The sequence below is a fragment of the Accipiter gentilis genome, chromosome 29, assembly GCF_929443795.1.
Source record: "Accipiter gentilis chromosome 29, bAccGen1.1, whole genome shotgun sequence".
Classification (NCBI taxonomy): Eukaryota; Metazoa; Chordata; class Aves; order Accipitriformes; family Accipitridae; genus Astur; species Astur gentilis.
The window spans coordinates 5699953-5721197 of NC_064908.1; the positions used below are offsets into that span (position 1 = coordinate 5699953).

Here is a 21245-nt window from a genome sequence, read left to right on the forward strand (position 1 = left end):
CAGACAGTCTGAAATCACTAGTAGGTTTTGAAGGGCAGTATGGAGGATAATTCGGAGAAGAAGGGAGATTGTTCTTTTCATGGTTTTAAAAAGATACCTTGTGCCTCCTTACTGTCTTTGAGTTTCAGACATAAAACTGTGTCTTTAGTGGATTTTTTTCCCTCAAGTGTATGTTTTGTCACTTATGCCAAATATTTAACTTTTCTGCCTTGTTAAAGAGGACAGCTCAGATTGGTACATGTCCTGGTGGAAGCTCTGATCTGGACAAAACGTTCTTTGCATCTGCAGTGTTATGTCTCGAGAGCTTTCTTCCTAGAGATTTTAAATCTGAGCCCATATCCTGTTTCTCTCTGCTGCTCCAGCGGGTCTGTAGGGCAGAAGGGAGATCCTTTGGAGGCTTTGGCCTCCTGGCGAGCTGGCGGGGGGCCAGCAGCTCTGCCGGCTGCTCTGGGCTTCAGAGAGGTGCACCCCGAGTTGAAGTGGAGGTCAGGAGCAGGGTCCAGTCACTTTCTTACTTTCGAAGTTTTAGAAGTGGCTGAATTACCTTGGAAGGTGTTCACAAAAGGCCTTGACTTCTTTTTTTAATATTAGTGCCTACACTTTTCAGCCTTCTGTTTTACTTCATCTGTCACTAACGCAAGCTAATCCTGCTAACTGCTTCTACTTTGGTGTGGGGCCTGAGAGGGTGAAGTGAGCATGTAAACTGATCCTTTGTCAGTGGGGCGAAAGCTTTGACTTCTGCTCCATGATAGTTAAGGATGCAGCGACCAATTCAATGCATGTGGTGTGTTTGTAGACAAGTTGTTCAATCTGTTTGATGTGGACAGAGCTGTGTTATACGGGGGTATTCAACTGTAAATGAGGAATGAGTACAGTTTGCTTAAAATAGCTTTTCAGTGGAGGCCATGGCAGGTGTTAACTTTCAACATTAATAGGCTGATATGTTGCGCTTTTCATTTTGATTTGTCCCAGCATTTTCCTTTATGGTCCATCATTAGATATTGATCAGTTGAAGCTCATTTTGAGACTCGTTGGAACCCCAGGGCCTGAGCTTTTGAAGAAAATCTCCTCAGAGTCTGTGAGTTTACACTTTGATTGTAATATCTGCCCTTTTGGAAGTCCCAAGTTTGTGTTTTGCCCTCCTGTAGTCTATCTGTAGTATGTGTTGGGATTTATTTTCTGTTATTTTTTTTCCTTTGTCATTCTTTGTTCTTGGATGGCTTTGAGTTCTTATGCTGTATGTATCTGATCTTTATTCCTCTTGCCTCTGCCTGTGGTATGATTTCTTCCTTCCATATTCTCATTTTACTGCTTCGTGACTTTTCTTTCAGTTTGTGGGTTTATACTTCGTGATGTATTGTATGATCAGATGCTGCTGGGGAAGTATTTTTCACAGTTAAGGCTTGAGGCTGGTCTCAATTATTATCTTTCCAGATTGCCTACTCAGGGATCTTTCTTAACAGGAGCAAGTGTGTTATCCTCTGAACACACATAGTTCCTTCTGTAGTATGATTAATTTCTGAAACATTACTGCCACCATCTTTGTTTTTGTAGCATAGATTCCAAAATGCCTTTTAGGTGCTTTTATGTGGCAGCTGTTTCCAGGGCACGCAGTCTGCTGAGAATATAACTAATTGTGCTATGTATTTAAAGGGTATTACTGTATGGGGCCCTTTTATCAAGGTAATAGCAAAAAGCTCTCTGCACTCTCCTTTTCAATGGGTGACCTCTATTTTCAGCCATACTGCTATTTCTATATTGTTCTAATCTTGAATTGTGAACTTCTGCAAAGACAGTATTAAATGGCATTTAATTTTACCTGTTTCTGAAGGTGAAGTGCATAAAGTTAGAGCAAGAGATGCTGTGACAGTATGGGTTAACAAGTTAATGCATAGTGAGCAATGAGCTTGCGTAGAGGTGACTAGCAGCATACTTTAGCAAGTCACTCTGCTGTTTCTCATACATACTAGAGGATCAGCGTGGTGGAGAGCGATGATAAGGTTATGTTGTACTGCAGCTTATGTTCTTTTTCATGTAACAGTGATGGTAAATGCAAAATGTGAGGTTAACCTTGACTTAGATTTGTTGAAGGTAGATGTGGGGTGCAAGTTGGAATCAGTTGGTCAGCTTGCTGAATATAACACCAGTTTTAAAAGCCCTGGGACGTTCCACCCTTGGAAAGGTTAGAACCGAATAAAGCAGGTTGCTTTGAGTGCCCTGTGAACTGACCTTAAGGGTATTCTGGTATTTGAAGTACAGGGGATTAGTGAGAGAGATAAGCTTAAAGGTTGACTAAGTTAAGCGAAAGATTAGTTTGCATACGTAAGATTGAAGTGGGTTTTTTGGTTGTTTTTTTTTTTTTTAACATTGCACAATAAAAAGAATAATTGCTCTTAGCCAGGTCCAAATCAAGAATCTATTTAAAGAAAAGACTGCAGTAAAGTACTGTTTCTACTAATTTTTTCCATTAGATGGAGATAGCAAAACAAGTGTTTGAGGGCCTTTAGTGTGTCACTGTAACAAATTCTGTTTTTCTGCTGCATTACTTTACTTGCTCTTACTTTCTGTCTGTTCACTGACATCAGCTAACTCTGTCTTATGCAATGCTAATGTTTTGCTAATTTTGCATTTATTGCCTTCTGTCACCTCACCCATGTATCAAAGTGCATTCAAAGCTGTTTAGAGGGAGGTGTTAGTTGTGAGCCGATTTCACTTTGCACCACAAGGAATTTAAGTATTTTCTATGCAGCAAGAAAAAAGCTGGTAACGAGTGCAGAGGATACAATTTTTGTTTCTGTTTTAATTTTCGTTCATTTTCCTGAGGCTGTATGTAGCTGCAGCAGCCTTGGAAAATTTTTGAGTAGTAGCTTCAGCCAAAGGAAACTTCTACTCTGGTGGCTTAAAACTGTTGGGAAATGTGAACACAACCATGTTGTAGTGTAATGCTACTTATGGCGGACAGAAATACTTTCTGTACTGACACTGTTACCAACTGATCAGTAATTCTCTGTTGTTTTAAGTGTTGACTAGTGCAATTGCTAAACCCTTCACAAGTATTTGAAAAAATTAGTGGACCCTGCCTGTATGGCTTTTGACTTGTGGTTTGCAGAAGAGATGCTTTGTATGCAGCTGTTTTCTGTTTAAAATGGTTTTTGCACTGTTTTTAACAAAGCCCTTGACTAGGCACTTAAGATATTAACCAGCTTCAGCAGATCATGCGTCTGACGGGAACACCCCCTGCATATCTCATTAACAGGATGCCCAGCCATGAGGTGAGACCTGAGCAGATGAGGGGGGTTTGCAGGGCAGGTCTTCACTCGCAGTGTTTGCTGCTTCTATAAGTGATGTGCTCGCATGTGGCATGGGGTGGGCAATTAACTACCTGCTCTTAAGCAAGATTTTTGTACTAAATGAAGAGTTGAGATTTGGACAGTGCGTACTCAACCCCAGGCTTCTGAGACTTGGGAGAGCCTGGATGTGAGTTGGTTTTGCATTGTGTGCCATGTTGTGCGGCTTACCAACAGACACCATACTGCACGCAGCCTTACCGGGACTCCAAGGCAGTCAGCTCTTGCAGCACCTCTTTGCTTTTCAGTCTTGCATGAACCCCAAGTAACGTTAGCTCTTCCTCTGCTGTCTTGAGTGGCCTTTAGCTGGGAAGGGTTAATGCTGATAGGCTTAGTAAGTATCAGAATAAGTAAAGAGAAGGCAAAGTGAGGAGACGGACCATAATAACTGGTGCTTCAGGATGACTGAAATGTACTTTGTCTTGGTGGCTGGATTGTATTATACTTCAGCAGAGCATTTATTTCCACAGGCAAGAAACTACATTCAGTCTCTGTCTTACATGCCGAAAATGAACTTTGAAAATGTGTTTATTGGTGCCAATCCACTAGGTAAGGCTTGCTTTTTAAACGTGGTGCTCTTCCTGAGGCTGAAGCTAGCATGTCCTGGGACACCGAGACTTTTGTTTTGCCTGCAGAAGTAGTTCAGAACAGAGCTATGTATCATTTTCAAAGTTTACAACATATGTGTGGGCTGAGGGTATAAGAAGAAATTGTGGATGATGGTTGGGTCTTGAGAAACTACAGATTCCTCGTATGTTGGGCTTTTACAAATTTACGTTTCAGAATAAACCTTTCTTTCCCGTTTTGGTGCTTTTGCAGCTGTGGACTTGCTAGAGAAGATGTTGGTACTGGATACAGACAAACGAATTACTGCAGCAGAAGCGCTGGCTCATGCCTATTTTGCTCAGTATCACGACCCAGACGATGAACCAGTGGCAGACCCCTATGACCAGTCTTTTGAAAGCAGAGAACTTGAGATTGAAGAATGGAAAAGTGAGTTTGGGGGACAGGAGAGAGAGCCAGCTTGCTTCCCTTGTGGTCTGTTCCATAGCTGTGGTTTAACTAAGCCATGGTAGTTAGAGACACAAACTGATAAAAATGTGGGCATCCTGTTTGATCTGAGGTCCTTATATTGAGTGAATCTATAATGTGCTGTGCACATAATTAGCATAATCCCTGTAACAAATTATTACTGTGACCATACAAACATGTAGGTGACAGTTGCTCATGTCTTTTATGTTTTCAAACTTATTCACATCTTCTCAATGCTTTTTTTTTCTTCTTAATTAAACCATGGTTTTCATTTAAGATAGTGTTAGAACCTTTAAGATTGTTGCAGATTTTCTTGCATGCAGGATGTCTTTAGTACTGCCTATTAAGTTTGTCTTGCTTTTCCCACCAGGCCTGACTTACGATGAAGTAATCAGCTTTGTGCCACCACCGCTTGACCAAGAGGAGATGGAGTCCTGAGAAACTGCTCTCTTCTGTTTGTCCCACTTCACTGTGAGGGGAAGGCCTTATCATAGGGACTCTCCAATTCGTTCAAGTGCCTCGTCACAACAATATTCTCCTTGGTGGAGGGGTTTTGTGTGTGTTGAATTGGGGAGGGTGGGGGGAGGGAAGAAAGCTGAGTCTATGTAAACATGCTGCATGCTCTCTTGTATTCTGTGTACAGCCTGGGGCAAGCCTCTGAAGACCTGTTCTGACTGCTTTTCAGTCCTTCCAGAGTAACAGTGCTCAACCTGTTTGCACTTCTGGGGCGAGGTGGGGAAGTTGACGTTTAAAGTTTGGTTACAATCCTTGCCATTTATCAATTCTTCTACAATTAAGTAACCTCAAAATAATGGAAGTTGTTTTATAGGCTTAGAGTCCTCTGTTTTCCTCAGGACTGAAGGTGGGGTTGAGGGATGTCCTTGTTCAATGCCAGATGGCTGATTTACATCCAGATCTTCCTGGTACAGCAGAATGTACAGGCCTACTAATGTCTGATTCTTGGAACATGAAAAGGTTTTGTTTGAAACTGTAAATATGTTTGTGCCTTAAATGAATGGGGAGAGAGGGGAAAGGAAGTCTGGAGTGGAAATCTCTGACCCACTGTTTTTCAGGGTGAAGGCCCTCAGATAGCCAGGCATGAACTCAATGTAATCAGGAAATAACTTTCTGAGGCAACAGCCTCTACCCCTGGATTTGGGTATTCCTGGGTTTTTTCCCTCTTCCCCTCCTCTCGTTCTGAGGCTTCCCAGCATTAGCTCCCACGAGACAGAGGCTGGAGAAGATTCTTGCTAGCCACACGTTTATGTATTTTGTTCCTTAAAAGGTGGGGTGTTTTTGCATGTCATAGCTGTATGTGCATGTAGAGCTGCTTGATTTTTGTCATTACGTCTTGGGGATGGCACTAGGGCAGTTAAATCATCGGTGAACTATTTTACTGAGTACCTCAGCCAGTGCCGTGAAATCACAGCATCCTTCCTCTTGTGCTGCAGCTCATTGTGAAATACCTGCCATTCTGGAGGCTTTGGCGAGGAAAGGATAAAATATACGGCGTAGAAACATGCACCTTTTTCTTTGCATTCTGATCTTCTGGTTTCAGAGAAGGAGAGCTTGGGACGGAGGGTTTCTTGTGAGATCAAATGTAGAAAATGTTCTTCAAAGAAACAACCATGGATCTTGTGCCAGAACTTAACTTATTTCCTGAAAAGAATTTTTTTAGAAGTATTGGAATCCAAAGCAAAGAAATAAGCATGCATAAAACCACAATCTCCCTTTTACTGTCTATATCTATAAATATAAATATTTATATATATAAAAATGTGACATTTACTAGAGGTTTTTTTACCCTCTCAGATAAGAGCTTCTTGGCTGTTTTTTAGCAGGTTGATCTCTGCCTATGGAAACATGAAAAGCGAGTATGTTTGAATACAAACATGGTTCAAATATTTTGTATTTTACAGGACTCTGCATGAAATGAAATGCCCAGCGTTAGAGACTGGTGGGAGGGAGGTTTCTCAGCATGTTTGTGTGCTAGAACTGTACCTGGGGAGCTCAGGAGCTGGATTTTAGGATTTGCGGAGGAGACGTTTTTAGACATCTTATTTGTTGCAGGCATCCTGTGTGGGCAACGTACCTGTGTATGTGAGGAGAAAGGCTTTTGCAGTATTTTGTATTCTTGTTACCTATGGGACTGAGAGGAACTGTTTGTAGTGTTTTTACCCCTTGTTTGAAGAGGTGGCACAAAGGGATGGGACATGGATGACAAAGCCATTGATTCTTCCTAGGCTACTTTCCAGTGATCTCTTCAGGTCAAACACTTAATAAAGGTCTGGGGTGAGATGAAGAGAGCAGTTATTTCACGCTCTGGGATAAAACTCGCCTCAGACCAACAAAATCAAGACAGAAAACCTCCCTTTTCTGCTGGACCAGCAGTCCAGGTATTCAAATGAAAATGTAGATATACTATGTAAACCTACAGCAAGATTATTTTTATCAGCCATTTTATGTGTAGATGCTACAGTGTGATTTCATGCGGAAATATTGCTAAAGATTTTTAAAAATATAGACGTTGTGTGTGTGCGTGTGTGTGTGTCTGTGCGCGTGTGTGAGTGGGAATGTTTCATTTGGAGTCCGTACTCTAACGGGAGCCCGCATGGCATGCACTCCCTACCTTCAGTGCAATGCTGTTTGGCTGCCTGCAGCCTGAACAGGGGGACGCACTTCAAAGAAGAGATTATCTGCTATTTTGTTTCTATCCATGAATTTTGCTGTAATTGGTTATGCCAGATAAGATGTCACAATACCACTGGTTAAAAATAAAACCTATTTTTCAGATTTACTGCGCTGATGGTACTTAAAAAGCTCCTGCACTAAAGGGTTAGTTTTAGCACGGTGTGAATTTGAACTTCTCCCTCGTGCTGTGTGGGATCCTGTCTGTGATGGCTGGGGTGGGGAGGGCCAAGGTCGCATGACGTGTTGACTGACTGCTGATGCTGGGCTCCTGTCCATATTTGTCCCAAGTGATTTATTTTGCTATGAAACTAGCTTAAGAGGCTGACCATGAGTACTGGACACAGAAGAAAATACTTTTATTTTCTGTTTAGTATAGGGAAGCACTTATTCAACACAATAGACCAGTGTTCTGCTATTTGCCCGGACCTGGGACCCTTCCACAGTAGTACTGTTTTGTGTTTGTTTGCTATTTAAAAGTGATTTTTTTTCCTCTTCAGCTGCCATCTAGTTGGTGGTGGAAGGGTGTTTATGGGAGCAGGAGCATCGTGGCTCTCTGTAGTGGAGATTTTCCGACTTTTGTTATATATTGGTGCCGTTTGCTTGGAAGAACGATTGACCAGAGCTGTGCTCTTCACACTAACAAAAGCCTTGGTAACCCAAGTTCCCAGGCCTTGATAAACTGGCCTCAACTGAGGTGGTTCAAGTCAGGTAGCTGACACCCACAACCTGTATGCTCCCCTGTCGCAGAGCTGTGCAGCAGCTCATTTGAGTAAGTACAAAGAAAAGTGTGGGGGTGTTCTCTCCGCTGTGTGGAAGCTGCCTTCCTGCTTGTTTTCACGTTCTGCTTGCCTTAGCACAAATTGAGAGGAGAAGAGGAAAAAAGCCTGAAGAGGACCTGTCAGTTATTTTTTTCTAGGAGAAAAAAAAAAAAATATCCCCCAAGCCCAAGACAGACAATTCAGAATGTGCTCACTTAGAGTATATCCTGGTTAGCAAAAAAAAAACCCAAAACAACACACCCCACTAAAATCAGTGAGAACTGAATTGGGGGAAAAAAAACAAACTACACCTACAAAATCAAGTTACTTAACTCAAGGTTTCTTATTCGATTTGAATTGGTCACTTGAATTAATTCACCTTTCTACAGCCAAGACATGCCCTAGATATTTAGAACTCCTTAATTGTGCGCTGATTACCTGTGTGTGCACATGTAGTTGAGCAAGAGTTGTGTTCATAAAATAACAAATGAGTTACATGTTTGCTTATGTACTGGGAGTTTTGCTGTGACACCTCTTGCTCACAGGTGTATTTATAGAACCAAGCCAATCGTCGGTTTATTTCCTGACTGTGCTGTTGCTATAGCCAGGGCTTATTTACATGTATCTGCATAAGCAAGGTTAAAAAATTCCCATAGAACCTTTTCCCTAGTTTGTGTTTTATAAAGCAGCAGACCTTACCACAGCTATCTAAAGAACGAAAGGGCCAAGGCTAGTATGTATTGCGGCGGTTGCCTGTAAGCAGGTAAAATGAATCTTTTCCCAAAACCCTGATGGTGCTTTTTCTGTAATTCCTATTTATCAGGTAACTTGGCTCTAATCCTGCTGCACAGACGTGCTCAGAGCAGGGACAGCTTTGCGGATGACACGTATGGAAGGAGCAGAGAGGCTCTGGGCAGGGTTGAGGGCCGGTGGAGTAGAGCACGGTGTAAGCAGCTGGGCTGGCTCAGTAAGGTGCAGCTTAGTCACTTCCTTTGGGAGTTATGTAGGATACACCTACCTCCTGTGTGGGAGCCCCACCTGAGCCTCCTAAAGTTGGAGCAAAATGTCGAGGCGTTCACTGCTTACCAGGAATGGACCTTCTCACAGGCTGGGTTTGCCGCTCTGGCCTGGTGACAGGAGACACAGCAGTGAACTTGGGCTTTGTGCTGTCAAGAAGACTCAAGAAGGGGTTAGACCTGCTGCAGGAGATGAAACCAGACCCAGCAAAGCCTGGGGCACAAACAGTTCTCGGGATGGTCCCATCTCACAGCTGCTCCTGAACCTCCTTGCTGCTGTCACCTGGATGAAGGTGGAGAACCTCAGTCCGCTTTCACCACATCCCCACTCTGCTGGGAAGCCAGGCTTGGGAGAAAATCACCGTCTCTTCCTTGCTCTTCTGTGGATGTAACACCCTGGAGTCCTTCGTCACGAGCCTGGAGCTGTCCTCCATCAGCTGGAAAGAAGAATGTCCTCGCGTGTCTGACGAGGCGCTGTGGCTTGTCCCCCAGATTCCCTGGCTCGACGAGTCCTTACTCATCCGCTTGTTCAGAGCGGGGACTTCACGAGACCCCCTGCAAGCCCCACGAGGACATTTCTCGGCTGGTGGCCCGGTGGAAGCAGGAGAGCGAGAGCTGTAGGTGACGGCGGGGCTCGCGGAGGTGTGCCTGCCGCGGGGCTGGGTGCTCAGCTCCTATAGCAGAGTCCAGAGGCACCTGTACAAGAGTGAGGCGTGTCGGAAAACCTGATGCCTCACCTCCGCCAATGTGGAGGCGGAGGGAGGAGGGCCCAAAGACATGTCCCTTCACGCTTGCAACAGCTGAAAACGGAGAAGGAAACTCGCTAGAGCCTTTTTACCAGCGCAGGAGGCCTCGCTGTCCCACTCTCACCTTGGAAGCCCTCCCATACGCCAGTACTCTGGGGGGGTGGCAGTCCCGCACCCGCTGGGCGATGAACATCGCAAGGAGAAGAGGCTTTTACAGACAGGAGGTGAACAAAACCCTCTGGGAGCTGCCCAGGAGATACACATCCCTCCACCCAGTGGGGTCCGGAGCCTACGGCTCGGTGTGGTGAGTGGGGTCCTGCCTGCACCCTAGGCAGCAGCACGGGGTGAGCTGGGGGTGTTTAAAGCATCGCGCCGGGGTTGAAACAAGGAGGTGCTTGTCAGCACCCCTCCATTAGGAAAGGACATTTGCATGTGTGATGAAGGTGGTTTGCCTCCCGCTTCAGCGCGGGCAGCGGGTTGGAGGCTTGGTTGCTTGAAGAAACTGAGATGTTTCTTCCTGTGGTTGCCCTGGGTGGGCAGAGGGGAGCGTTTCCCATCCGAGCTCGCCTCGGCAGGTGTCCTTAGGCAGCAGCTCGAGGACCAGGTAGGCATAGGCAGGGCTGGCCGGTGCAGCGAGGCAGCTTGGAGTGTCACTTTGACATTGGGGCTGAGGCAAAGCTGCCTTGGTCTCAAGCTTGCATTAAGATTTCTGTCTGGCAGCAAAAAGGGTGGAAAAAAATACCTGTGTGTCCAAAAGCAATTTGTAGATGATGACAGAGGTGGGTACTGGAACAGGGGTGGCTGCAGCTTGTCCTCTGCAGTGTGTCCTTTCTGCTTTAGTCCAAAGGCAGCTGATGCTGGGCTGCCTGGGGAAAGGAGCTGGACAATATGACCCCCACCTTGATGCTGCTTCCAGCTTGAAATCATAAAATAGATAGATCAGTAACAGATTGGGACTTCCTTCCCGGCTGATGATAATCCTCAACCTACAAGAGAGCAGCACGAGCTGCTGTTCATCAGTTGGGCAAAGGTGCCTGTAGCGAAAGCAAGCAAAAGTCAGAACTTGCTTGGTTTACATTGGCGAACTGGAGGAGACGGGTGACTTTTCTGAAAGGTTAAATATGAAGCAGCCCATTGATAGGATCTAAACGGAGCCCTTGTTTCATAACACACTGAGCTTAAAAAAAAAAAAAAAAGGTGTGTCCTCTTTTGTAGGCGTTGGGCAAAGTCTGTCTGAGGGCTGTCACGGTATGGATCCTGAAACCCTGGGGCCCAGGTTCTGTCCTTGTCCCCTGGCTGCCTATTTACAAAGGGGCACTAGTGTTGCCTTTCCCCACTTTGCTGTCCTGGTGCATTTAAGCTTCTGAGATGCTTAAATGAGTCCTGCAAAATCAGGCAAGACTAAACTTGACTTTTTTAATATTTCTACAGTGTTTTCTGTTTTTTATCATAAAGGAAAGCTGGAGGTCTAAAAGAAAAGAAAGAAAGGGCAAAAAAGAGAAGAGGGAAATCCTTGCAAAGTTTCCTTGCCCACCAGAAAAAAACCCAAACAACAATAAGACAAATCTTTTACTGGTCCCAGGGAAAGTCTCGGCTGCTCTGGAGGTCTGGGGAGGGAGGGTTGGGTGTTACAACAGCCCCAGGGTCGGGGGTGGAGGGGGGGGTTGTTGGTATCGCAGGGACAGTGCTCAGCAGGGAGGGCTTGGTGCCGATTCCTGTACAAAGCAGAGGTGGAAGCATGTGCCGTTAGGATTTGCTGTCCTCTGCTGGGAATTGCTGGGAAGCTTTTCTATCGCAGCATTATTTGGAGCTGCTGGCTTTTACACCTCCTTGAGCAGCTGAGAAACTAACCCAGGAAAAACAACAAAGATGTGTTTCTTCCCTCATTAATTTTGCCAAAATCTGTAGTAATTTGGCTCCCACCTGAAGGGAATTGTGGAATAAGAGTCTTCTGACCCTTCCAACATTGGTCTTGCTGATCTCTGCCAGCCAAGGAAGGGACACAGCTCTGCCTGCCCGGTGTCATCCCAAACTTCAGCCATTCATTAAACCTGTGCTGGAAAGAACACGGTGGGGTGTCCCAGCTGCATCAGCTGAATTAATGCTTAGTTGTGCCTTATGGCAAGGGTGAAAGTAGCAGTGCTGTCTGTGCTGGGCAGGCTGAAGCTCCAGCACCCAACTCTCCTGTGTTGAGTTGTGGGGTTAGATGCTCTGTAGGCCAGCAGCTGGGAAGGCAGGTAAGAAGATGCACCCTCAGATTAGGAAATCTGCCTTGAATTCTGCAGAAGCTGTTTGACTGTCTGGTCCGGGTCCCTTCCTCTTTCTTCCCTGGCTCCTTGAAAAACTTGACACTGTGCTGTCCCCTCTGCCGACACCTGCTGAAGTCCTGAAACTGAGACAACTCTTCACTGTCCCCCTAAGATACCCTATGGCATCTTCAGCACTGAAGCTGCCTCGTGTAGCTTTTCCCAGCTGAATGCGTTGATGAAATCGCCATCATACTGAAACTCCCAAAGGATGTTTTTTACTCTCATCACAGACAACTTAGACCAACAGGAAGGGACCTTGGTGGCCAAGAGCAGGGAGATTGCTTGATGGTATTGGGAAGGTTGATGATAGCCCAGACACAGGTCACAGGCTGGACCACAACTGATTGCTTGTGGCTGACAATTGGAGAAAGCTGTGCAAGAGACTTCCAAGATTTGCAGCAAGGAACTGATAATCCCTCTTCGGCATTGAACCAAAGGGAAAGCCACGTGGAGCGGGGATATTCCACCTCTCCTAATGCAATCAGCTCTAAACCCAGCAAAATGCACTGTTTGATTGCGTTATATAGATGGCATTTCCCTGTTTGGTTATCAGGTCTCGCTTCTGAGTGACAGCCCTGGAGGTCACAGTAACATTGCTTTACAGCTTTATGGTACCTGCCCCTCCCCAGCTCGGGTCTTCTGAGAGCCTCGAGGAAGGAGTGGTGGCTGGAGCCTGGCAGTCAGGGACCGTGGCAGGGTGAATCACACATCCCTTCGGAGAAGGAAGCGGGGGAAATGTGTCTGTGCAAGGCTGGAGGACGCCTGCAAAGAGCTAATGCCAGCATTCACGTGGGCTTTGTTACCCTGTGCAGCTAAAAGCCGTGGGACTGAACGTGCCAATTTATAGCCCTTCTGTTTCCCCAGGAGATGAGATAAGGATTTAAAAAGCAGTGGGAACTGCTCTGGAAACCACAGCGCAATTTGGCAGGGAAAACCCTTTCTTCATCTGTTTGCCTCTTGGAGAGGTCAAGGAAGGGTGGGGGCACCAATAATAACAGGGAGCACTGCCACCCCCTGGAAAACGCCAAGAATCCCAAATTACAGCTATCTCTGCCTGAGGACCTCCCTCCCTGCTTCTTAGCTGGTGAAACCTGGGGCTGCCTTTACAATCTGATCAAAGAGCCTCCAGAAGCAGAGAGAGTGTTGCAGGATTGTCCTGTCCAGCCGCAAACAGCAAACGTGACCGGAGGGAATAACACGCCAAGTCTTCAGCAATGGCTGTTGTACCATGTTTTCATTAGCTTTATAACACTCTCATTTTCAGCCAGACCTGCTTTTACAAAGAAGCATCATCAAAAATCCCAAATGCAGGAGAATTAATTCCAGCGGCCTGTATTTTCAGTGCATGACATCCACTTCTTTGCTCCAGAATCCACCAAAGGCAGCTGACGTATCTTAAAAGACAACAACCTCCAAGCAGATGGCAAAGCAGAAATTGCTTTATTCCTTTATCTCCATGAGTTAGGGAAGGAGTTAGAACTAATCCTGACCTTTAACCACTTGTGTTTCCCTCTTCTCACAGCTCCATTAGCTCCAGCTCATTTCTGCAGGGTAAGAGGAATAAGGACGAGTCACTAATAGTTTGCTTGGCATTCCACCTCGTCCTCCAAAGAGCACAGGCTGTGGTCTACTGCCCCGGGTCATACAGGGGAACATCTGTGTGTGCAGAGCTCCACTGGGTTTCCCAAGGGGCTTTTCTTTGCTGTTCTGTGAGCTCCAGAATTAGCTCTTCTCTAGGAGAAGACCTTTGGTATTGCAAAATTTGTTAAAACATACTGCCGATGTCAGAATTGGTTTTCATTTGTCGCAGTTCAGCCATAGACAAGAAGACAGGGGAGAAGGTGGCTATCAAGAAGCTCTGCCGCCCATTCCAGTCGGAGATCTTTGCCAAGAGAGCATACAGAGAGCTCATGCTGTTGAAGCACATGCAACACGAGAATGTAAGTACTAGTTTCTCTCCATTCCTGCTGAAACCAGGGGGGTTTCTTGTCACCTGGGAACAAGTCCTTTCTGGTGGCATCACCTTTATTTTAATTGAGAGGTCCTGACATTTGGCACGTGCAGGCAGTCTCGGGGTTTAACTGCTTACCTGTCTGCTGCGCCCAGTTGGCACCAGGCTGAAGCAGATGTGTAATGGGTGCTCCCGTGTATTAGTAAGAGGAAAAGCAGCTGCACAGCGTAGCAAGGAGTCCTCGGATTCCTCAGATGGAGTTCTCTGTGCTCACCCATGTGCGTGTGCTGATGGAGAGCTGCTGCCCAAGTCCCACATGCACAGCAAATGCTTTCCAGGTTTAAATGTGGAATTCTCTTCTCTATCAGGTCATTGGGCTGCTTGATGTCTTCACCTCTGCCACCTCCTACCAGGGATTCCAGGACTTGTAAGTTTGGAGTTTGCATTCGCTCTGTCTAGACTCATCCATTGCCCAAGACACTGGTGACCTAGCAGCAGGATAATGGATTAAGTTGAGGTGCAGCCCAGCAGACTGAGCTGAAAAGGGGCCAGACTAAAGCCAGATATCCCCAAATAACAAGGAGAATCAAAAGCACAAGTCAGTTCCTGTCATGGTTTAACCCCAGCCACTTGGAATGGGAGAAGTAAACTAAGGATTTTAAAGATCTGGCTTTCTTTTCATCTTGATTCTGGCTGGGGTTTTTTTGTTGAGGTTTTTTTTTTGGCATTTCCCTCTGTTGATGGTCAGGTTGGACGAGTCGAGTTGTTTTCCCTTCCCCATCCTCAGGCATGAGCAACGTGTGCCTGATGGCTGGGTATTTAGCAGCCTGCAGGAAAAGTGTCTGAAGGTTCTCAGAGTAGTTCCTGCTGGAAGACAATCAACTAATTAGCAGTCTCAGCAGGCAGGCCAAAGACTGAAGGAAGCTAGATGTTGTCTTCCGAGGCAGGGCTGGAGAACATTGCAAAGATAAATTTGGGAGCCAACACAGCAGTTTTGCAAGACTCTTCAAAGCTGTGCAAGATGTTTCAGCTCCCAGATGGTGTAAGGCTGTCCCAAACTGAACATCACTTGAGGTCTAAACTAATTCAGGATCGTTAAAGCTGGAAGATCCTTGTTCTTACTTGACATCAGATATCTGATTTAAGGGGAGAAGAAAGAGCAATTTTCAGAGCAGGCTGAAATCCCAGCGTTACTGCAGGCTATGCTAGTTAGCCAGGAACACTGTCACCACAACTCATCTTAGTTACAGTAAGTTACACAGCCAAAAAAACCCCCCAAAACCAAGTGAGAACAAGGCTAGCCTGGTTCCCTGTGTTTTTCTTCTAGACTCAGGGCCTTGTCTTACTGCCTTTTAGCTACCTGGTGATGCCATACATGCGGACAGATTTACAAAAGATCATGGGACAGGAATTCAGTGATGAAAAGATCCAGTACCTGGTCTACCAAATGCTGAAAGGGCTGAAGGTAGGTGGGTCTGGAGGAGTTTAGTGACTCCCTGTGTCTCCTCTACACATCACCTCTGGGTTGACCATAACTAAACTCCCTTCCAACACTGTATAGGGAGATTTGGGGGGTTTATGGCATTGCCTGAGAACAGATATTTGCTGTTGAACTACTCTTGTTCCAGCACACATCAATAAAATGACTGCTTGTTCACATCAGTCAATCGGGTATCGAAGCAATCCACAGTCATAGACCTTGCGATGGTTTTTCTGTGACAGCAGTTGTGTCGCTCTTTGACTTGCCAAAACCCTCAGCAAAACTCTGTGTAGAAAGGAAGAGGCTGGTAGCAATGGGAGCTTCTGCTGAATTCCTAACAGACACTCTCAGGGGAGAAGATGGAGGGAATAATTTTCTGTTCAGTAGGATAAGGAAGGAATATGCTGCTGTAACTGGCTTCGAGAGAACAGAAAGGAATCACTGCAAACCCTGGGATGTAGAGACAGTGTCTTAATGCTGCTGTCTGTAACATCCTTCACCCGGAGCCAAAGCAGTGGCTTAAAGGCATTGATGATTTCACCTTAATAACACCTTTCCCCTGATCACTGTTATCTTGAGTTTAAATAATGGGGGGAAGAACACACAGATTTAACTGGTGTGATAAAAGCCATGCAGTCAGTTTTTGCAATTTTGTGTTTTAATGATGAGATTTTTTTTCACATGGTTTAACACCCAAAATAATAAAGTTTTCATGTCGTCTACTGACCATGTTCCTCCCTGTAATCCTGATGCCTTTGTTTGATAGTTTGAAGCTGTTAGTGTACGTGCTCTGAGGAACTATTGCTCCATACCTCCTCTTCTGCTCTATGCCTCTCTTTAGACTGGCAATATCATTGCAAATACCGTCAGAATTTCAATGCAGAGATTTCATTTCAAACTGCTGCCCTGGGGGCCAGGGCCCTGCAGCAGGCTGCAGAGTTGTGTTCTCAGCAAGCTCTTGTTTGTAGCTCTCGTTTCTCTGCTGGAGAACAGAAAGTCTTGTCTGCTGGTGCTCACATTGTGGCTCCTCTTTTTATTGCAGTATATTCATTCAGCCGGCATCATCCACAGGGTAAGTCCGTGTGCACTCTTACTCTCTCTTTTGTCTGTTCAGGAGAAACACAGCTTGGCTGTAAAGTTAATAAATTCCTAAACAACTTTTCACTAATAGCCTCATCTGCTCTAAGGTCTCTCTGGCATCCTCCCTCTTTTCCCTCCTACATCCTATATGTGTTTGGATTTGCTCATTTGTGCAGCATTTTGAGGAAACGTGGTATTTTCTGATGAGCTGAGAAGCATTTTATGATGCTTTTTCAATTAAAACTGTTTCAGAAAAAATAGAATAGTAATGTAAAGCTGTACAGTAGAGCAGGCATGGTGTCTTTGCTGTATCAATACTGAACTCAGGATGTTATAGGACCCCATCAAAGGCAAGCAGAGATTTGGCTGAGGCTCGTGTTGATGCATTGCAAATCAAACCATCTTATTATTCTGCTCTTGTCCATTGTAGGACCTGAAGCCCGGCAACCTGGCTGTGAATGAAGACTGTCAGCTAAAGGTAGGTGTAAAAGCACCACACTTTGTAGCACGTAGTATATTGGATCGTGGAGGAACTGCTCTGCCGGCAGGAATTCGGCACCATCATGTTTCCTCTTGCCTTCCGAGACTCAGTTCGAGGCATTTCATTACTTGGCAGTTGCAAGCAATGGGAAATACTCACCTGCTGATGTAACTTGCTGAATCAGGGCCCAAGACTTGGAATGAACATCCTGTCGCCATAATTCCTGTGGCACGGCAGTTCGTAATGACTTCCTAAATAAATTCAAGACTGCTGAGCAATACTTGCATTAGGTGAACGATCCCTGAAGGATAACTGGATTCAACCACAGTTACCCTTTGGTTCTCATTGACAGGATGGTTGTGAATCCAAAGTTATTTTCAGTATTGCTCTAAAGGGTTGGCTTGCAACTTGCTGGTGCGGCACTCTAGCGCATATTTTCTGTAAAGTTTATTAGAGAGAATGGTTCCATTGCCTGTAAAGGTTGGGTCAAGCTATGTTCATCTCCAGTATTGAGGGAGAGGCCATCCCCTATCAGCTGCAAGGTGTTTTTATAGGAAAGGCTGAGTTGTGGTGGCCTGGGAGCATGCCTCTGCCACCAGGCTATAGAACAACTCAATTAAATAAAGGTCATAGAGTTGAAACTTAAGCTTCAAGAAAGGAAGTGACCTTCCAGGTAGCACACAGCACCGATCCTTTTAGCAGACTCTTCACGCAACAACTGATTTTGCAGCCGGCTTGCAATTTAGGTGGAATTAAGACAAACCTGTTAGTTCTTTGAACCGTCCCGTGGGTGCCTGTGGTGTAGTTGGAGCTTCATTATTATCTGATTGGATCTGCTTCATTTCTTCTTAGAATTAGATTCTCACTTGCCCGTAGGATTTCTCTTTTCTTTCCTGCCATTCCTTCTCCCTCTTCCTTTGGTGAACTGCAGATCTTGGATTTTGGCTTGGCCAGACACACCGATGCTGAAATGACCGGCTACGTGGTTACGCGCTGGTACAGAGCCCCAGAAGTCATTCTGAACTGGATGCATTACAACCAGACAGGTGAGCTGTCTTGCTTCAGCAGTGTGACTGTCTGGTGACAAGCCTGGGGATTCCGCTGTCACACCTGGGTCAAATCTCACGTAATCCTCCAGATGTTTTTCTTCTTTATCATCAGTGTTCCCTGGAGCAGAGCAAGTCCCAAAGCTGTCGCATGACTCCCAAAGCTACTGCCTGCGGGAAATGATGAAAGCAGAGATTTTAGCAGCGTAGAAAGAACAGGGGAGGGTGGAAAATGGAAGTGAAATTTAAATCGGTGCCTGCTGCAAGCAACAGCCCCAGCAATCACTGCTGCCTTTTTACCGTCCCTTTTTTTCTTCTTTTTTCTCCTTTTTCTCTCTGAACAGTGGATATCTGGTCTATCGGCTGTATCATGGCAGAAATGCTGACTGGAAAAACGCTGTTTAAAGGAAAAGACTGTATCCTTTCAAGCTGAACCTTTTCCCTGGGGGGGAGTAATAATTCTTGGGGTGTGTGGAAGGGCTTTTATGAATGAAGCTACTGAGAAAAATAGGTGTCAGTCTGGTTTACCAGGAAGGAATCGCAGGGACCCGTCTTTTTGGTGAGGAAAACAGAGAGGACATAGGAGGGGGCCAAGCCACCCTTAGAAATACACCTCTGTGCTGGCCACGTGCTCTACATCAGCAGTCTAACCCTGTGTGACCATAGCTCCATCCCCAAACCCTTGTGTTTCCCCCAAGGCCACGGGTATACGCCCTGGCACAGTTGTGCCAGCAAAATTATCTGTTGATGAAACTGGTATCCCAGGAAAAAAGCCTTGGAGCTCTTTTTGCCAGTCTAATGAGTCTCTGCTTGTGTGGCTCTGTTGGGTTTGTATCGTAACCTACTCGAAGCTGCCACAGGTCCTTGGGCTTTCTGGCACCCAGCCCACAGGCTGAGCTGTTGGGGGCTGTCCACGGCTTGCTCCTAGGCAGGTGATCTTTAACGCAATCTGCCAGACCTAGATCAACTAACTCAGATCCTGAAAGTAACGGGGCATCCGGGAGAAGACTTTGTGGACAAGCTGGAGGACAAAGCGGTAAGAAAGTTCACTGTGGATTCAGGTCTTGCTGGCAGAGGTGTAGTGGGGAGAGGTTAACTTGGCTGTGTCTTTGAGATGGGAGAGGTGTTGCTTCTACAGCAGCAGTGAAGAAGAGTGACAGCAGTCTTTTCCCCTTGGCAGGGAAGATGTTTCTCTTTGCTAGTGGCGCATCTGATGGATTTGGCATTGCATTGGGAACTGGTGCGGATTGCAGGCACTCCTGGGTGAGGTGCCCGACACCCCAGCAAACCACCAACCTCCTCTGTTCTCTAGTTTGGCCCTTAAAGCAGGAATATTTCTGTATCTCAATTGATAAAAATAGTTCCTTGCAAACTGGTCACTGAAATGTGCCATCTGGGATGACTTGCCATTCTCTTCATTTGCCTTGGCTCATCTGAGCCATGAGACCCAAGAGCTGTATTTCACAGCCCCCTCGCACTTGTCCACGTGCAGTAAATTTTCCTTTCTCTTTCAGGCCAAGAGTTATATCAAGTCCCTTCCTAAAATCCCCAAGAAGGATTTGTCTGTGCTTTTCCCCAAAGCCAATCCTCAGGGTAAGTCATGTCCAGTGTTTCTCATGAGTTTTCACAGCTGGAAAGGAGGCAGGCTGACTGCCACGGCTCCAATCTTATTTTTCCTCTTTCTCATAATTTCTTGCTACTTTCTCCCTTGCAAGTTGTGCCCCTGCCCCTCCCCAGGGCACATATGTATGAATTAAAAGCAAAAAGATTCTTTATTGGCATTACAATGGTGATGTTCTGCTATTCTTAGCCATTTACTTTTTTTTTCTTTTTTTTCTTTTTAAAATGACGCAGCCTGTAACATACAGTATTTAGGGAAGAGATAAACTTCTGACTCTCATATCAACAAGCCAGAACAGAGCGGGTGCTGGATATAACAGGATGTCTAGGTTGTGGGATGGAAATTATGGGATGAGGACAGTTGCATATATCAGCTCCACTTGGTATGAGGGTTGGGATGAATTTTGGCTGATATTGGCTTCCAGAGGTTGTTGCTTGCAGCCAAGCAGGTGATATTATGATCAGTTGCATTTAGGTAATCAAAGTAGCTCTTCTTTTTCATTATTATTTCCCAGCCCCACATCTAAGGCATCATAGGTTTTGATAAAGTGCCAAGAGAGCCCCCCCCAGTCCACTCCAGTAATTTTTTTATTTTATTTTTTTTTAGAGTACAGCTTAGATCCTAACTGTTTGTTGAACACCTGGATCTATCGATGCTTACCAGGCAGCTGAGATGTGGAATTTTCAGGGTAAAAATTGATCTCTTACAAGGAGCTCTTTTCCCAAGTAGGTTAGATTTGAGAGCGAGAAAAACTCTTCTAAAAGCTGAAAGGAAGAAAGCATTAAGATGTTAAAACCAAGGGGGAACGGGGCTGACGGACTAGTTGGTATCTGAGTTTCCTTCCTTCCTGTTTACCAGGGATGTATAGATCTCTATGTAGATTACTTGTGTTAAGACTACTTTGAGTTGTGGGGGTCAGAGTGAAAGCAAATGATTAAAACTGAAAAATACCTTGAAGTTACTGATTTGCTCTTGCCCCATCTGTGCAGCAAGGCTTATTCAAGACTAATTTGTTATTTCTGCACAATTTACACCTCCAGTTCTGTTAGCAAGAGCTCCCTGAGGCTGCTGTTGGGCAGACTTTGCATCCCCACTGGCAGGAGCTCCATGCTACCTTGGCCAGGTTGAGGAATCTCTTTCATTTTTAGGTCTGGAGATGTGGTACTGGAAACACTAGTCCCGTCACTTGCAGGCTTCATGCACAGGGTGCCTGTTCTCCGTCGTACCATGCTTAGCCCTGTTCCTGTCTTCTTCTACAGCAGTGGACCTGCTTGACAAGATGTTGCAGCTTGATGTGGAAAAGCGCCTTACAGCGACAGAGGCGTTGGCTCACCCCTATTTCGACCAGTTCCGAGATGTTGAGGAGGAGACAGAAGCGCAACAGTCCTATGATGATTCTCTGGAACACGAAAAGCTTTCGACAGATGAGTGGAGAAGTAAGATGTTTATCTTTGAAGTTCCTGTCTAACACGGGACTTTCCTACCTCTCTCTCTTTCCTGTGCATATGCTGAGTAAGGCTGCGATTGCCTGCTGGTGCCTCAATGATCGACTCCCTTGCCTTGCTCTTGCTTTTATGCATTCAGCAAAGATCTCTCCAGCTCTTCAGACTTTTTTTGCCTCTCTGCTTTGTCTATCTGTTCCAGCTTGTACCTGCCATATCCTCTCCACTGAATACCTCCTCTCTGC

General features: G+C 45.6%; 2 protein-coding genes and 1 long non-coding RNA gene across 12 annotated transcripts in view; 2 read left to right on the forward strand and 1 right to left on the reverse strand.

The window, feature by feature from the left end:
• LOC126052499 (mitogen-activated protein kinase 14) overlaps positions 1 to 7165 on the forward strand; it is a 26387-nt gene extending 19222 nt beyond the window's left edge. Inside the window, exons 9-12 of one of the 3 annotated variants that reach the window (XM_049833259.1) lie at positions 3193 to 3272; positions 3818 to 3896; positions 4167 to 4340; positions 4750 to 7165. In XM_049833259.1, the coding sequence (XP_049689216.1) occupies positions 3193 to 3272; positions 3818 to 3896; positions 4167 to 4340; positions 4750 to 4817 (401 nt within the window). In that variant the 3' untranslated portion in view covers positions 4818 to 7165. Of the gene's footprint in view, positions 1 to 998; positions 1079 to 3172; positions 3273 to 3817; positions 3897 to 4166; positions 4341 to 4749 lie in introns of those variants that run through there. The other 2 variants (XM_049833258.1, XM_049833260.1) reach the window with 2 other exon arrangements.
• MAPK13 (mitogen-activated protein kinase 13) overlaps positions 6688 to 21245 on the forward strand; it is a 14948-nt gene continuing 390 nt past the window's right edge. The window contains exons 1-13 of one of the 8 annotated variants that reach the window (XM_049833249.1): positions 6688 to 6775; positions 7568 to 7839; positions 8652 to 9894; positions 13710 to 13839; positions 14219 to 14277; positions 15207 to 15315; positions 16373 to 16402; positions 16841 to 16888; positions 17823 to 17937; positions 18282 to 18353; positions 18894 to 18973; positions 19452 to 19530; positions 20818 to 20994. In XM_049833249.1, the coding sequence (XP_049689206.1) occupies positions 9590 to 9894; positions 13710 to 13839; positions 14219 to 14277; positions 15207 to 15315; positions 16373 to 16402; positions 16841 to 16888; positions 17823 to 17937; positions 18282 to 18353; positions 18894 to 18973; positions 19452 to 19530; positions 20818 to 20994 (1204 nt within the window). In that variant the 5' untranslated portion in view covers positions 6688 to 6775; positions 7568 to 7839; positions 8652 to 9589. The other 7 variants (XM_049833250.1, XM_049833251.1, XM_049833248.1 and 4 more) reach the window with 7 other exon arrangements.
• Positions 18020 to 21245, reverse strand: part of LOC126052500 (uncharacterized) — a 12791-nt gene continuing 9565 nt past the window's right edge. The window contains exons 2-3 of the long non-coding RNA XR_007510055.1: positions 20219 to 20957; positions 18020 to 18108 (exon numbers count right to left, since the gene is read on the reverse strand). This is a non-coding gene — a long non-coding RNA (uncharacterized LOC126052500). The remainder of the gene's footprint in view (positions 18109 to 20218; positions 20958 to 21245) is intronic.